A 14,623-nucleotide genomic window follows, 5' to 3' on the forward strand; every position below is an offset into this window, starting at 1 on the left:
TGAGGGCTGCAGCTCCCCACCCACTGGGCCGTCCGCTTGGAGGGCCCTCCCTTCTCCCTCTCCTGCCCACTGGCCTTTCAGGAGGTGACACTTGCTTCCTTCTGAAGGTTCTGGGCACCCTGCGTGCACCACAAGCAGTGCACAGGAGCCGTGGCTTCCCAACGATCCTCTTTGGTTTTCCCACTGGCCCGGAGCTCTGATGGGGTGGACACCCAGAGTGGCACCAACGCACATGCTTTGGGAAAGGGACTAGTTTGGGCAGGAGGGCATGATGTTGTTTCAAAAGAAGGCCGGCATGTGATCCGGGAAGGGATATTTTCCTCCTTCTGAATGTGAAAGTTTAGGAACTGCGGTTTGGCTCTGCAGACCCTGGGCACGTCTGTGACCGCGATGATGGGCCCCTGTTTGGAATCGGGCTTGTTGAGAGTCATGGGGTCGCGAGGCCCTGGGCATGTGTGCGGGGATTTGGGGCTGGTAAAGCCCGTCTGCCCCTGACACCTTCCACCACGGGCGCCAACATTCCCGCCCCGCGCAGAGAGTCATGCCTTTTCCGTGTCCCATTTTAAGAATAAAATAACATTTATTTATTTATTCTACTTAGAAAAGTAAAACCAGTCACTGCAGAAAATTTGGAAACTACAGGGAAAATCAGAAGATTCCCCCACCCCACTGCCCGCCTGTTTCAGCCAGAATGCTAACTCCGCTATTGCAGCCGAGGAACTGAGGCTGGGCTTTGGTTTGGGTCCTTTGGCTGCGGCCGAGTCAGCGGTCCTTGGGTGAGAAGGCCCGGCTGGGTGGACGTGGCCTTGACGTCTGGGCACCTCCGAAGGGCCTCCTCCTCTCAGCATGCCCGCTCGCGTCTCAGGCGATGGTCCCGACGTTCCTCAGGCCTCTCCCAGCTCACAGAGCCCCTGAGGACTGGGGGAACCCGGTGGGGTGTTCCCGTGGGATGTATGCCCAGGGGGATGCCCGTGAGGAGGGCCTGGGTGCTGGAAAGGCCTCTCCGCCGGGACAAGCAGCGTCCCCGAGAGAGGAGCGGCAGCTGCCGGGCTGCAGGTCGTGGTGTCGTCTGGGGGACCCGGCTTCGCTCCTGAGCACCCTGCGGTGCTGGCCCCATGCTGGCCGTCCCTGGACACAGTGATGAGGCTGTGTGAGGTCCTGGGGCGGCCGTAACAAAGCACCGCCGACATTTATTCTCGTGCAGTCTGGAGGCCAGAAGTCCGAGATCAAGGGGTTGCGGGCCTGTCCCTCCCGAGGGCTCTCTCCTGGGCGTGAGGACGGCTGTCCCCTCCTGTGTCCTCACGTGCGTCCCTCTGTGTGCGTCTGTGTCCTCATCTCTCTTCTTATACGGACACAGCCCTCCGGATTAGGACCCGCCCCAACGACCTTATTTTAACGTAATCACCTCTTTAAAGATCTGACCTCCAAACGCAGTCACATTCTGAGGTGCTGGGGGTGAGGACTTCCGAGTATACATTTTTGGGGACATAATTCAGTCCATGACAAGGGAACTCACCCCCCAGGACCTGGCTCCTACCTGAGGCACCCACCCCCAAGCTCCCGAGACTGTGGTACCCACTGCCCCTCCATCTCCCCTGGTACAGGTTGGAAGCCCAGCCTGAAGCTGGGAAAAGCTGCCTGAAGACACTTCGAACCCCCAACACCCTCACCGGGCCCTCTCGGCTACCAGCGGAGAACGGCCTCCTCCAAATCCGCAGCGACGATTTTATCTGCCCCTCAGACAGATTACAGTTAAATTCTTTTTTTTTTAATTTTTCGGGACGCGGGTCTCTCACTGTTGTGGCCTCTCCCGTTGAGGAGCACAGGCTCCGGACGCGCAGGCTCAGCGGCCATGGCTCACGGGCCCAGCCGCTCCGCGGCATGTGAGATCTTCCCGGACCGGGGCACGAACCCGTGTCCCCTGCGTCGGCAGGCGGACTCTCAACCACTGCGCCACCAGGGAAGCCCTACCGTTAAATGCTTTTGACTTAAGTTTTAAAAACTCCCCTCACGGTAACACTGGAGGAGCCGTAAGAGCGAAAGGAGCCTCTTGTCTGGGGCGCGTTCCTGGGTTGGGGAGGGAGCCAGCGTCACTGCTGCCCTTGGGGTCAGGATGGAGGCGGCATTTCTTGCTGCCACCCCGACCCGGTGGGGCAGCTCTGTGGCGCCTGGCTCTTCTCTGCCGGAAGCGACCTGCAAGCGGACCGTTCCCACCGATGCCTGCTTATCCAGGGTGAGGTACTTAGTGTGTGGGGTGTTTGTTCAACCCGCACACTGAATTGATTTTCCCATGTGATTTGGTTAAAGCTGTCACGCTGGCCTCAGGAATCATGGATGGAGGGGTCCACGGGAGGTGCCCGTGGTCTGAGACACGGCGGGCAGCACGACACAGTGGGGTAGGGGCATTTGGCCGTGGGGACACCATCTAGACAGACGAAGCTCTCCTTTCTTCCTTCTTAGCTGCGAGGTCAGAGCTGAAATCACAAGCGGCTGCACGGCCTTTCTGACGGCGGTGGAGAAGCGGGCGGCCGTAGCTGTGTTCCCGGGGCAGCGCGCCCTCAGAGCTGAGCTCCCAGGATGACGTTTAGGAAGGGGATTTGTCGGGGTTTATGAGATCCAGTCTTTGTCTGACACGTGCGTCATTCCTTGACGGCTCAGAGAAGTTCTTGGGGGAGAAGAACCACAGAAGAGGGCGCTGTCTTGTCCCCTTGTGTGAACACCAGGTGATGGAGGCGCGGCCGGGCTGCAGGGTGGGGCCGAGTCCCGCTGTAGCGCGCTGTGCGCAGGTCTCCCACCACGAGGCTCGGCCCTGAGCCTTTTATCCTTCACTGTGGCTTTACACTGAGGTTGATGGGGGCCGCCGCCGCCTCCCCACCCTCCGTTTCCTACGTGGTCACTCAGCCAGCATGTGTGGTGCCCCAGGGCAGGAGGCCTTCCAGGTGCTGGTGTGCAGGCTGACCCGGCTGGATGGGGCCCCTGTCCATGGGCTCTGGGGCTGGTCTGTGCAGCAGGGGGGGTGGCTGGCAGTTTTTCTGCCGCTCACAGGGAGGAATGTCCCGTGTGAGAGGCGACTCGGGATGGGGCCTCATGATCCCCGGGCCCAGCTGATGGGGGAGGAACTGCCTGCAGTGTGGAAACCCTTTTGAAGCAGAAGGGTCAGGACAGCTTTCATGGGATCCTGATGCTCTAAGGGATCCTGTTAAAGGGACCAGGCTGGCTTCACAAGGACCCGGACTGTCACAGATGCTGCCAGGACGGTCTCTCCTTGTTTGTTGATCTCATTGTCCCAGGACTTGGTATAACCTCACCCAGTCAAGCAGATGAAGTGTGTTAGCGTGTGTATGTGTACATGCGATTGCCTATATAAGTGTATATAAGCTTGTGCATGTGTATACATGCATGTACACGTGATTGTGTATGTGTATGTGGACACACGTGTGTATATGCAATATAACTATGTGTGTACACATGTGCCTACGTATCATTGCATGCTCATGTATGTGTATGCATGTGTATTACGATCATGTGTACAGTGCACAGAAGCATTGTGTGCGGACACCTGTGCATATGTGTGATTGCACATGTGTAAGTATGTGTGCGTGTGTCGACATGTGTATTGCCTACGGGTGGTTGCGTGTATATGTAAGCGTGTGTGTATGCATGTGTGGATACATGTGTATGCGTATGCCTGTGTGGACACGTGTGTGGACCTATGACTGTGTATATGTGCATGTGTGTTTGTGCATGTGTGTGCATGAGTGTTAAATTCAGTAATCATTGTATGAAGTTTGATCAGGGGCAGAGTTTGGTGAGGTAGGCATTCAGCGTAACCCAGCAGCCAGAAGGCACCATTAAGTGCACTCCCTCACCGACTGGGAGGGCGGGTGATGAAGTATCTGTATAGGATGACGTGTAGGTTGAAGGCATCAATATCTGAACACCTACTAAGTTTGGGTTGTATTTTAGCCAAAGCTGCGGTATGTACTGGCTTTAGCAGGATGAAAATGAAAAACAAAAATAAGAAGAGAGGCGGAACCCAAGCCCCCTCTCCATATTGAAGTGAATTCAAGAAGAGATGGAACATTTCACAGCTCAAAAATGAATTATTCAAAGATGGGAGGTAATATTCTGGAATTCACCAAGAGGGAATAGATGCTCCGAGGAAACTGAACCAACATGCAAATGAAATGTCCACAGAGCTCAGATTATGCTGACGGCCTTTAAAGTCAGTTTTTAGAGCAGATGCTTTTGGGGGGACAGAGATGGAGCTCACAGCCCCAGGAAGCACTGAGGAGTCTAAACGCACAGGGGGAGTGGGTTCTGGGCGAGAGCTCGGGCGTGTGCAACCTGGCGAAGCCCGACTGTGAACTAGCCTGGGGCTGGGTCTCCCCTTGTGGGCGCAGGGCCACCCAGGACGTCCCCAGCGCTTGCCCCTAAAACAAAGGCAGGAAGAGAAGGACAGCTTCATCCCCTGAAACGGGGGCCCTGAAATGTGCTGAGTAAACGCGGCTCCTTTGCCTGTCTGCCCACTTAAACGTGGAACTCCCGTGCTGGAAAGGGGCTCCAGCGTGTGGTAGGTGGTACCCCACGTGGATTTCTTGGGCTCATGCTGCCTGCAGTCTGACCGAGCTGCCTCCAGCCTCACGTCCCTGGACACAGCCCCCAACATCCCCCTCGCAGCTCACAAACAGGACACGCACAGCCCTGCGCTCCGGGCACCGGTCTGACATTTAATGCTGAATTACACGGAGGCACACAGCACGTCACCCAGGCCATCACTCTGAGACGCACGGGCGAGGAAAGCACAGTGTCCTTTGTCTCCCCGTGGGAAGCGGGGGAGATTCCTGTGGTTTATCAAAAGCAGCCCGGGATACACAACAGTACCAAAGAAAAAGGACAGTACCCATTTCTGTATAAGAATATATTATTTAAAAGACAGTTTAAAAATAAAAATTCTGTACAGCATCGTGAAGTCCTTTTTTTTGTATCAGTGAACAAAATGGTTCTAGAAAACATGATCTCATGGTGGCAGACGCTCAGGACCACTTCTCCCTGCAGGGACGATCCCGCAAAGCCCAGCCGGCCGGGTCCAGAACAGCAGCCCACGGCACTCTGCTTTCTTCAGGCATGATCTGCTTGGAAAAGGAAAAAGACGGCTGGTTTGTGACTGGGGGATCGGAAATGTGCGGGCAAATGTCACAGGCTCACACACGAACAATGAGCACTTGTTCTGTGCCAGCACTCTGCTCGTTTAATCACTAAAGTACGAAGAATGGGATTATTGCCTCTAGTTTAGAGACTGGGGCTTTGCGGCTCAGAGAGGTTGAGACGCTTGTAATTAGCAAAGCCCGGACTCAGAACAAGGATTGTTGGATGCCAGGGCCTGGCACCTCTCCTCTATAAAACCAACCCAGTTCTCATGCCCTGTACCCTGACCGCTGTAAGCGAGGACCTCCCAAGTGACCCTCATACACGTGTGTGGCATGACCTTACCCCGCGGAGGCCGAATGGGCTGGCTTGCCTTCTACCCGGACTAAATGCAAGCGCGCAGGAAGTGCTCGCGGCGACATAAGCAAAGACTTGATTTTTGAAAAGCTTTTAAAAAGTGATTTTCCTTGTAAGTAGTACCTACGATAATCATTGATCTTTTTCTAAGGCATGGCTCCTTCTTTCTGAGCCTAATTGTAAAGATACGCAAGGAAGAAACGTTTCATTTAAAAACCTTCATACATTCAGATTCTCTCCCTTCCTTCCCTCCGTCCCTCCTTCCTTCCCAGATTTCCACGCCGTCCCCACTTCAGTCTGAACTACCGTACGCACTGAGACATCATTCAGAACAGCATTACCTTCATTTTCCCCCCCGTCTCGGCCTTTCTCTCTTGACGTGGTGCTCTCAGGCGTCAGACTCTCAGGCCTCTGCTGTAACCAGGACAGAGTGTACGGAAGGCAGAAATCAGGCTCCGGGAGCCAGTGAGCGAGTGACTGCTTGTTTGCTCAAGACCTTCCCGGGGCTGCAGATGCTAAGACGTGAGACTGGGGTCTACAGCCTGGGGGAGCTTCCCGGACAACAGCTCTGCACGGGCCACCTTCCCTGCGGTCAGAGGCCTCACTGCACGCGGCCACTGTCCTCTCACTCATGCTGGCCGCAGATGCGGCACCAGCGCACTGGTGGATGCGGGTGCGAAGTCCGAGGCCCTTTCACCTCTTTTGTGGGTCCGTTCTTTCTGGGAACAGGAAGGGGCCCTGGAGGGTCCTAGCGGCCCTTCTAGGCGGCTGGCCTGGGACCTGGAGACTGAGGCCTTCGCAGCGATGGCTCTCAGTTGACCCTGGGGAGTCAGGCCCCTTTAGCCCTCCCGTCAGGGGGCTCGGCAGGGGGACACCGCCTCTTCCATCTGTTCTCTGCATCATTTGCTCTTAGGTTCTTGGAGCTTCAGGACCCGTCTGTGACTTTTTTTTTTTTTTTTTTTTTTGCGGTACGCGGGCCTCTCACTGTTGTGGCCTCTCCCGTTGTGGAGCACAGGCTCCGGACGCGCAGGCTCAGCGGCCATGGCTCACGGGCCCAGCCGCTCCGCGGCATGTGGGATCTTCCCAGACCGGGGCACGAACCCGTGTCCCCTGCATCGGCAGGCGGACTCTCAACCACTGCGCCACCATGGAAGCCCTATCTGTGACTTCTTGGGAGAAGAATCCAAGTAGAGGAATCGGCTGCCAGCCTGGATTGCCCATCGACCCATAAGCATTTACCGAGCAACACAATGCGTGCGGCATTGTACACGAAGTTGGTCAAGAGCTGCACTGAGGCTCAGCGGGGCGCAGTGGGAGTTCCTGGCTGCAAAGACGGGGTGGGGCCCTGCCCGCAGTGGGGACAAATGGCACAGAAGGGGGCCCTTGGGGGGGTGTGGGGGGGACACCGGCCAAGGCCAGAGGGGGGACCAAGCCCGAGGTGGCAGGGACGGGCCCCGGAGAGAGGGGGTGGGAGGGTGGACGGAAGGGAGGCCACACCCAAGTGGCTGGACGTCACGGGGGGAGGTCCCAGGGGTCCCAAGCAGCAGGGGGACCTGAAGCAGATCTGCACACACTGGGGTCCTGCCTTGGCCAGACCAGCTTCTGGGGCTTTTCTGAAAACCTCTACCCCGGCTCTGAGCCTATGAACTGGGCCTCCCTGAAACACAGGACCAATCCCAACCGCAGCCTAGAGCCAGACCCAGACCCTCCTCAAGGTGCCACGCTGCCACATGGCAGCCCTGTGGCCAGGTCGTGGTGGTGGCTTTTCCCGGGCCAGGGGGAGCGTCTCTTCCGCCGCCCTCCCTCTGCATAAAGTCAGCCCCAGGAGGAGGTGAGGGACCTGCACGGGGCCAGGGCACTGCTCTGAGGGGATGCAGGCAGCCGAGGCGCTGTGATGCTCTGGATTTCCCATGGGCAATCACGACCACGGGGCACCGACTCTGCCCGAGGTTCTGTGCGTTCCATGCCGTGAGTTCCCCGAGGACTGACCCCTCTCCTCCGTGGGACGCACGAGCTCCCGTCTGGAGGGCCCCCTGGGTCGCGTGGCCAGGCCGTGCGGGCCCCGCAGCCCCTGCGCCTGCAGCAGCCCGGCTCACCTCCTTTCTGGCGTCGTCCATTTGCTTCAGCTCCTCGTAGCGGTCTCTGGATTCCCACAGGGGCTGCAGCATGAGCTCCTCCACTGCAGGGAAGAGCTGCGAGGGAACAAACGGGCTCTCTCAACAGCTGGTCACCCTTGCAGAGAACGCAGGAGCAAAACCGTGCCAGGTCCCGCGCGTCCCGGGAGAAAAGCCGCACAGGAAACGTGCTTCTGTCCAAGGGGCACTTTTGGACCCTCTTGGGTCTCGGCTGCGGCGGAATCCAAGGTGCCCGAGGTTTGAAGTCGTCTGGTCAATGAGTCCGGGGAGCCCTCGGGGAGGGAGAGCCCCTGCTCGCTGCCCACCCACCCCTTCCAGGTCCCTGCTTCCCGCTCTCACACTGTCCTTGCGGACCTGGCAGAAGCCACCCCCTGCCCTCTGCTTGAAGGAACCCCCGACTGTCCACCCTGCAGACTCTCATCTTCCGAACGCCAACCTCGCCCACTAGAGCCCTGGCAGCCCCGGGGTGGGAGGGGTGAGGCTGTTTCCCCCCGTCCCACCGCCGCGTGGCCCAGGACCCCTCCGCCCACTCCGTGCTCAGGCCTGGCCCTGCGGCTCCCGCCGCCCCGGGTCCACCTGCTGAGCATCTTTACCTTTGAGACTCAGCTCTGAGGGGCTCGCCTCCCACTCCGAGACCGCCGGCAAGCCCCAGGGAGCCCCGTGCACACAGCCCTCCGCCCCTAATGCTTCCTGTGCTTCCCCAGCCCTGCTCCTGCCACCTGTGGGAGCCACCATCACCCTGCTGTGCACTGGCACCTGGTGCCCGTGGGGAAGACCCCGCAGCCTGAGGAAGGAAGCTGCAGGCAGGGAGACAAATTCTAGGAGGAACGGAGCCACGGGGGGTGTGCTGAGGGAGTTCTGGAAGGGAGCTGAGCAGGGCATGGGGCGCCCAGGCCAAGGAGGGTGGGCTCAGAGGTGGAGGCTTGAAGAAAGGCAGGACCAGGAGGGCCTGGGAGGGCGGCGGGTGGGGGGTGCTGTGTGCCCTGTGCTGGGGGCAGTGCGGAGCCATGAAAGGTTTGGGAGAGAGGCAGAGGCCGTCTCCTTGCTGAGGATTAACCTGGTGTCAGCCATGTGCTGGGTGGGGTGAGTGGCAGGTTAGAGGGGCTTCTGTAGGCGGAGTTGAAAGGCTGACAGGGCCTTGGCGGGTGCCCTGGGAAGCGGAGCCCTGGGGGGGCCCCAGAGACACCATGGAGGAGGGTGGCCAGGGATGGAGCAGCTTTGCTGCTGGGTCGCTGCCCGGGGGGCGGGGCAGGAGGCCAGGAGGCGGGAGTCTGTTTCAAACACGCAGGTGTTAAGATGGGTGGGGGGCTTCAGGTGGGCGTCGGGCAGGCGGCCAGTGCACACGTGTGTCCGTGTGAGCGTGTGAGTGTGCGTGCACATGTGTGTGCACACATGTATTTATCACGGCTGGGTCACCAGCTCGTGGTGATGGTCACTCACCTTGGTCACCGTTTCGAACATCGGGATCAGGACGAAGTTGATGAACCCAGTTTGGGCCGTGGCCTTGGTCACTTTGTCCCGGTCCATGAAAGGGGCCACGGGAAGGCCCTCTGACTTCTCGCGGTCGCTCTGCGGGGAAGGCAGAGGACACAACGTTAAAGAAAGAAACACCCGTGGAATCTGGGAGCTTCCAGGATCATCGTCTGAGAGGAAGAGAGAAACACCAACGGAACCACCCGCATCATACACATTAGTGACCACGTGGGAAGATGGGGACGCCGTAAGTGCAAACTAGGTGCCCGCTGGGCCTGCAGGGTCGTGCAGGGCAGAGGGGGAGCCCAGGGAGGGGGTTTAACTAGTGGTAACAGGGGCACTAATGTGGTAACAGTTTGACATTAGCTTTTCCTGTTGGTCCCTGTCTTTTGTGTCTCAAATTACACGTGCGCCTGCTGGGAAGGCTTCCGGAGGCGGTGATGCTGGAGGCCACCTTGGCCCATCCGTCACGCTTCCAAAAGGAACCCAGTTAAGGGGCTATCGAGCCCAGGAGGCGTGATGCTGCGTGACGCTGTGTGATGCTCCTACCTGCATGAAATACTCCTCTAATAAACAGTCCACCCAGGGTTCCGCCACCTCCATCGGACGGACCTCGTTAGAGATGTCACAGCATTTTATCAGGATCATCTTCAGCTGAAAGAAGAGATCTGGAATCAGCTGTGCAACACGGGACACATCCCACAGCGCTGTGCGTCTGGACTCACCATCACCGGCCGGCGGGGAAGGAGGGTGGGTGATGCTGGTGGAGGGGAAGCCAGCATTGTTGCCCCCTGCCCCCCGCAAGGGCATACTTCCCACTGCAGGGTGAAAACGGGGCATCCCCGCACCCCCGAGGGTCAGAACCTTTCCTGGAGGGGCCTGAGTAGTAGAAAAGCCCCTTTAACACACGGACGTTTTGTCATACAAACTATACACTGCAAAGCTCAGAAGTATCTTCTTGATGTTGAGAATATGCAAAAAATGTAGACAGACGGTATTGTCTGGAGGCAGAGGTTTAACAGATAACGAAAAAAAAAAAAAAAAACAGCGAGTGGAGAGTGCTGGGACCCCGGAGCACTGAGGAGGTGTGTTAGAGACACTGCGTGAAGGAGATCCTCACGTAACAGCAGGGAGGGTGCCCACCGGCCTCGGCGCCCACCGCCTGAACACCGGGGAGGGATGCAGCGGTGGGAACCACAGTCCTGCCGGCTGGTCCAAGGGGCATCCAGGGCAGGACTCCACCTCTACCACCCCCAGCACGGGGGGAGCAGTCACACAACTGTCAAGGCGGCCCTGGCTTCTGCCCTCTGCTCCCAAGCCTGGCACTCCCCTGCGTTGGCCGGGCCTCTGTATGCTGGCTTACCTTCACCTACTTATAACCTTCAAACCGGAATGAGATGGGGGAATGGAAAAGGGGTGACTTTAACTAGGAGAGGGGGTCCTGCTGGGGGGATGGGGGCGCTTTCCCTGTTAAGTGCTGTGACTTGGAAAACCGGCTTTCCTTTGGTGTTTTGGTTTCCAGTCTGAGCTGGAGGGTGGCGCTCACTCACCGGCCCCCCAGAGAGGGAAGACAAGCCGCTCACCAGGGTCATGTGCTCGTCGTTGCTGTAGTCAAAATTCTCCATTTTTTCCTTGAAAGAATCCATAATTTCCGCGTGCCTCGCCATGTCAGTGGCCAAGATCAGTGTGATCATCCCCTGAGAAGTGAAGGCGAAGTGTGAACGCGGGGCACGATCCCAACAATTCCTCAGTGAGCGCCTGCTGTATGCGGAGCCCACTGCTCATACCACTTCATCTAGGCCTCATGCCAACGCCACGGGCGTGTCTAAGAACCACTGTCCTCATTTTTATAAAGAAACTGAGAGCCGGAGAGGCTCGGGAGCCTGCCCAGGCCTCAGCTGGCGAGTGGAAGGCTGAGGGGTGAGCCCAGGGCTGCCGGACACAGGCTGTGTCCCCGGAGAAGGCAGCGCATCGGGCCCGCCAAGACCATTCACCTGCAGAGGGCAGGCTCAGCATGTGTCTCCTTGCGAAGTCCAGATGCTTTCAGCCAAGGACAAATGCTTCCCGCTGATTTAGTAATTTAGATATATGGTTTGTTCCTCCCAGAGCTTGTTGTTGGAGGTCAGTGACCTATTTTCCAAGAGTATTTTTTTTCCTGTTATCTAATCTGTATGGGATTATATGTGCTCATCTTGCTTGGGAGTGATCAAAGTCTGATCATATAATAGAATTCTTCTATTAACGAATTTGTAGGTAAGGATGAAATAAAGGTTGTTTTGTTTTGCTTTTTTTGGCCGTGCCATGTGGCATGTGGGATCTTAGTTCCCCGACCAGGGATCGAACCCGCACCCCCTGCACTGGAAGTGCAGAGTCTTAACCACTGGACCGCTAGGGAAGTCCCCACATAAGTTTTTTAATACAAATATTTTGACCTTGTTAACCCAGTATTGGTTTAGTAGAAATAACATAATTTGAAACCATGATCATCCATCAACCCACTCATCCACCCATCAATTTATCTGTCTACCCATCCATCCACTTGTCCACTCACCCATCCATCCATCCATCCATCCACCCGTCCATCCGTCCGTCCGTCCGTCCATCCATCCATCCACCCACCCACCCGTCCGTCCATCCATCCATCCACCCACCCACCCGTCCGTCCATCCATCCATCCACCCACCCGTCCGTCCGTCCATCCATCCATCCACCCACCCGTCCGTCCATCCATCCATCCATCCATCCAACCATTCACTTGTCCACTCATCCATCCATCCATCCAACCACCGGCTTGTCCATCCATCCATCCATCTATTCAGTCATCCATCCATCCATCCATCCTACAAACATTTACAGAACACACCTCTGTGCTGAGTATGGTGTTCTACTTTTCCAAGAAAAAACCACCACAAACATCAAATACAGAACTCAAATCAGACAAGACAGATAAAAAATGGGGGGGCATCACTGGCCTTTTGAATTGTGCCATTTCTCAGTAAAGATTTAATTGTATTATTAGTGAAGTATCTATTCCTATGATGAGTTATCCCTCAAAATATTCAAGGACGAGATATTATTAAAAATTGGGACAATGGATTTTACCCTTAGAAAGTGTTAATGTCAGTAAGGTGTTTGGGGCAAGATCACCCTGTGTCCCCGTGGCGGGCGGCATGAGGAGGGCCCCGTCCACTGGGGTGCGGCTCCTCCAGCAGGAGCGGGGTGCTGCTCTGACTACTCCACGCACAAAGGGGCTCAGCTGCTTGAATTCTCTGGGCCGAGAACCTGGCAGCGTTCCTCACCCGGCAGCCATCAGGGGCAGCACAAAGGCAGGGCCCTTTCTTCAGGATTTGCCCCTTTACCTGCTTCACAGAAAGACTCACTACAGCTAGTGGAACAACGTGTAGCATGTGCCTGCTGGGTGGCTCCATAAACGTGGAAGGGAGGCCAGAAAGCCAGCAGATAAAGGGGAGATAACCGTACCAGGAATCGGTGATTCAACAAGGGCGGTAATTAAGCCCTGATTGAGCTCTGACTTCCTGGAAGCTGGAAGGATGGGGAATGAGGCTGATGTTGTCTGATAAGGTGAAGCTATCAGTTCTCCTGGAGGGAGGGGAGTGTGTCCCAGCCCTGGGCTCTAGTGCATCTTGGAGCAAGGCCACCGAGACACCGAACAGACACAGCGTGTGGCTCCTCCTACACTGTGGACACGGCTCCCATTCGAGTCCCAGGGCTGCCGTGCTAAGTGCCACATGCTGGGGGACAGAACAGCAGGAAGGCATCCTCTCATAGTTCTGGAGGCCGCAAGTCTTGAAACCAAGGTGTCCCCTCTGAAGGCTCCGGGGATGGTCCATTCCCTACCTCTTCCTGTTTCTGGTGGCCCCAACGCTCCTTGGCTTGTGTCCACATCACTCCTGTCTCTGCCCCTGTTGTCACACGGCCTCTCTGTATCTCTCCTCTGTGTGTCTCTTACGAGGACACTTGTCATTTGATTTCACATCCACATGGATAATCCGGGGTAACCTTATCTAAAGCTCCTAATTTAATTATGTCTATAAAGACTCGTTCACAGGTCCTGGGGAGTCAGGAAGAGGACATACCTTTTTTTTGTTTTTTTTTTGGTTGGGGGGTGGCTATCATTCAACCCACCTCACTCCTCCAAGATCTCTCTGACATCGCCCCTCCCCCGAACATGCCAGAGGATGGGGCACAGGGCTGCGTGCAGTGGGAACTCCTGTGTGTGTAGGGGCATCACTTTTGGTGAGTTGGAAGCATCTGACCCCAGACAGCTGGTCTCCCTCATCCTCTTCCCAAAGTGCCCCAAGCAGCAGAAATGTCTCTTCTGAAGTGGGTGGTGGGGCTGCAGGGGACAAGAGCAGGGCCTAGGGGACAGTGGTCAGGGTTCTGCTGGGCTGGATGCCACAGATGTGTCTGTCCAGGGCCTGCTCCCTTGAGCGAGTGACTGCCTGTGTCAGCCTCACTTTCCTGGGCTGTGAGATGAGAAAGGACCAATCTCAAAGGGTTCAATTAAATGGTGGCCGTGATCTGCAGGTCCACGGAACACCGTGCATGCGTGCCAAACACATACCTCTTCCCGGAGCGCCACTTGGCCTTGGAGGAGGTTGGGGAGGAGGGTCGGTCCCCCAGGATCCCCGGTGGGGGACTGGGAGATCTTGGGAGCCTCAGGCACGGGGAGAGAGGGCTCCTACTCTCTGGTCGGGCTCACTGTCCCCCCGGTACCTCCCACTCTGCGGTGGGCATGCCCTCACCCCGCACACCTGTCTGATCTGCTTGAAGCCCTCCGCCGGCACGCTGGAGAAGATGTTGCACTCGGGCTGGCTGAGGATCTGGAAGGCCACGGCGCAGTGGTGGTTCTCCAGGGGCGAGATGTCATTGTAGCGGATGGCCAGCTCCGTGCGGGCGTTGATCTGGTACCTGGGGTTGGAGGAGAGAGCAGAAGGGCCCTCGGGCACTCGCACTCAGAGGCACCTTCGAGTCAGGGCAGCAGCGCTGGCGGGGGGTGGGGAGGTGTATGGAGGTTGGAAGGGATGGAGGGGAGGGTACTCTGCTCGTGCCAGGAGCCCCCTTCTCCTGGCTCTCCCGGGTCTCTGCTGCCCCTCCAACTGGATACCCCCAAGTTGCTGTAGTCCTACCAGTGGAGGTCACCAAGAAGCCTCAGCGCCTCCCCGTCACGTGCCCTCAAAATGGTGAGACACCCTGCAGACATTTTCAGTATGTGGAGGAGGACCAGGGTGCATTTTCACGTCGGCTGCTGTGGGCACGACCCTTGGTTGGCCTGCGCTTGGGCACATCATCCGAGTGTGAATTGAGGGGATGGATGCCCACAGGGACGCCTCCTCTGAGGGGCACAAACGTCCACACCTTGGAATCCGCTCTGGTCCTGACAAATGACGGCACGCTTCTCGGGCAGACCTGGCATCATCACCCACCCAGTGATACTCGATACGCAAATACACGAATTTGATAGAACCACCAATGTGTCACTAGGAACA

The 14,623-nt window shown here is 57.1% G+C and overlaps 1 protein-coding gene across 1 annotated transcript in view; it reads right to left on the reverse strand.

Moving 5' to 3' along the window:
- Positions 1-2,897: 2,897 nt before the first annotated feature.
- The window catches only part of PDE9A (phosphodiesterase 9A), a 93,085-nt gene continuing 81,359 nt past the window's right edge, over positions 2,898-14,623 (reverse strand). Inside the window, exons 13-20 of the mRNA XM_060099934.1 lie at positions 13,889-14,045; positions 10,697-10,810; positions 9,663-9,767; positions 9,081-9,209; positions 7,602-7,697; positions 5,821-5,916; positions 4,307-4,433; positions 2,898-3,139 (exon numbers count right to left, since the gene is read on the reverse strand). Coding sequence (XP_059955917.1) covers positions 2,898-3,139; positions 4,307-4,433; positions 5,821-5,916; positions 7,602-7,697; positions 9,081-9,209; positions 9,663-9,767; positions 10,697-10,810; positions 13,889-14,045 — 1,066 coding nt within the window. The remainder of the gene's footprint in view (positions 3,140-4,306; positions 4,434-5,820; positions 5,917-7,601; positions 7,698-9,080; positions 9,210-9,662; positions 9,768-10,696; positions 10,811-13,888; positions 14,046-14,623) is intronic.

Source organism: Mesoplodon densirostris, chromosome 5 (assembly GCF_025265405.1).
Source record: "Mesoplodon densirostris isolate mMesDen1 chromosome 5, mMesDen1 primary haplotype, whole genome shotgun sequence".
Lineage (NCBI taxonomy): Eukaryota > Metazoa > Chordata > Mammalia > Artiodactyla > Ziphiidae > Mesoplodon > Mesoplodon densirostris.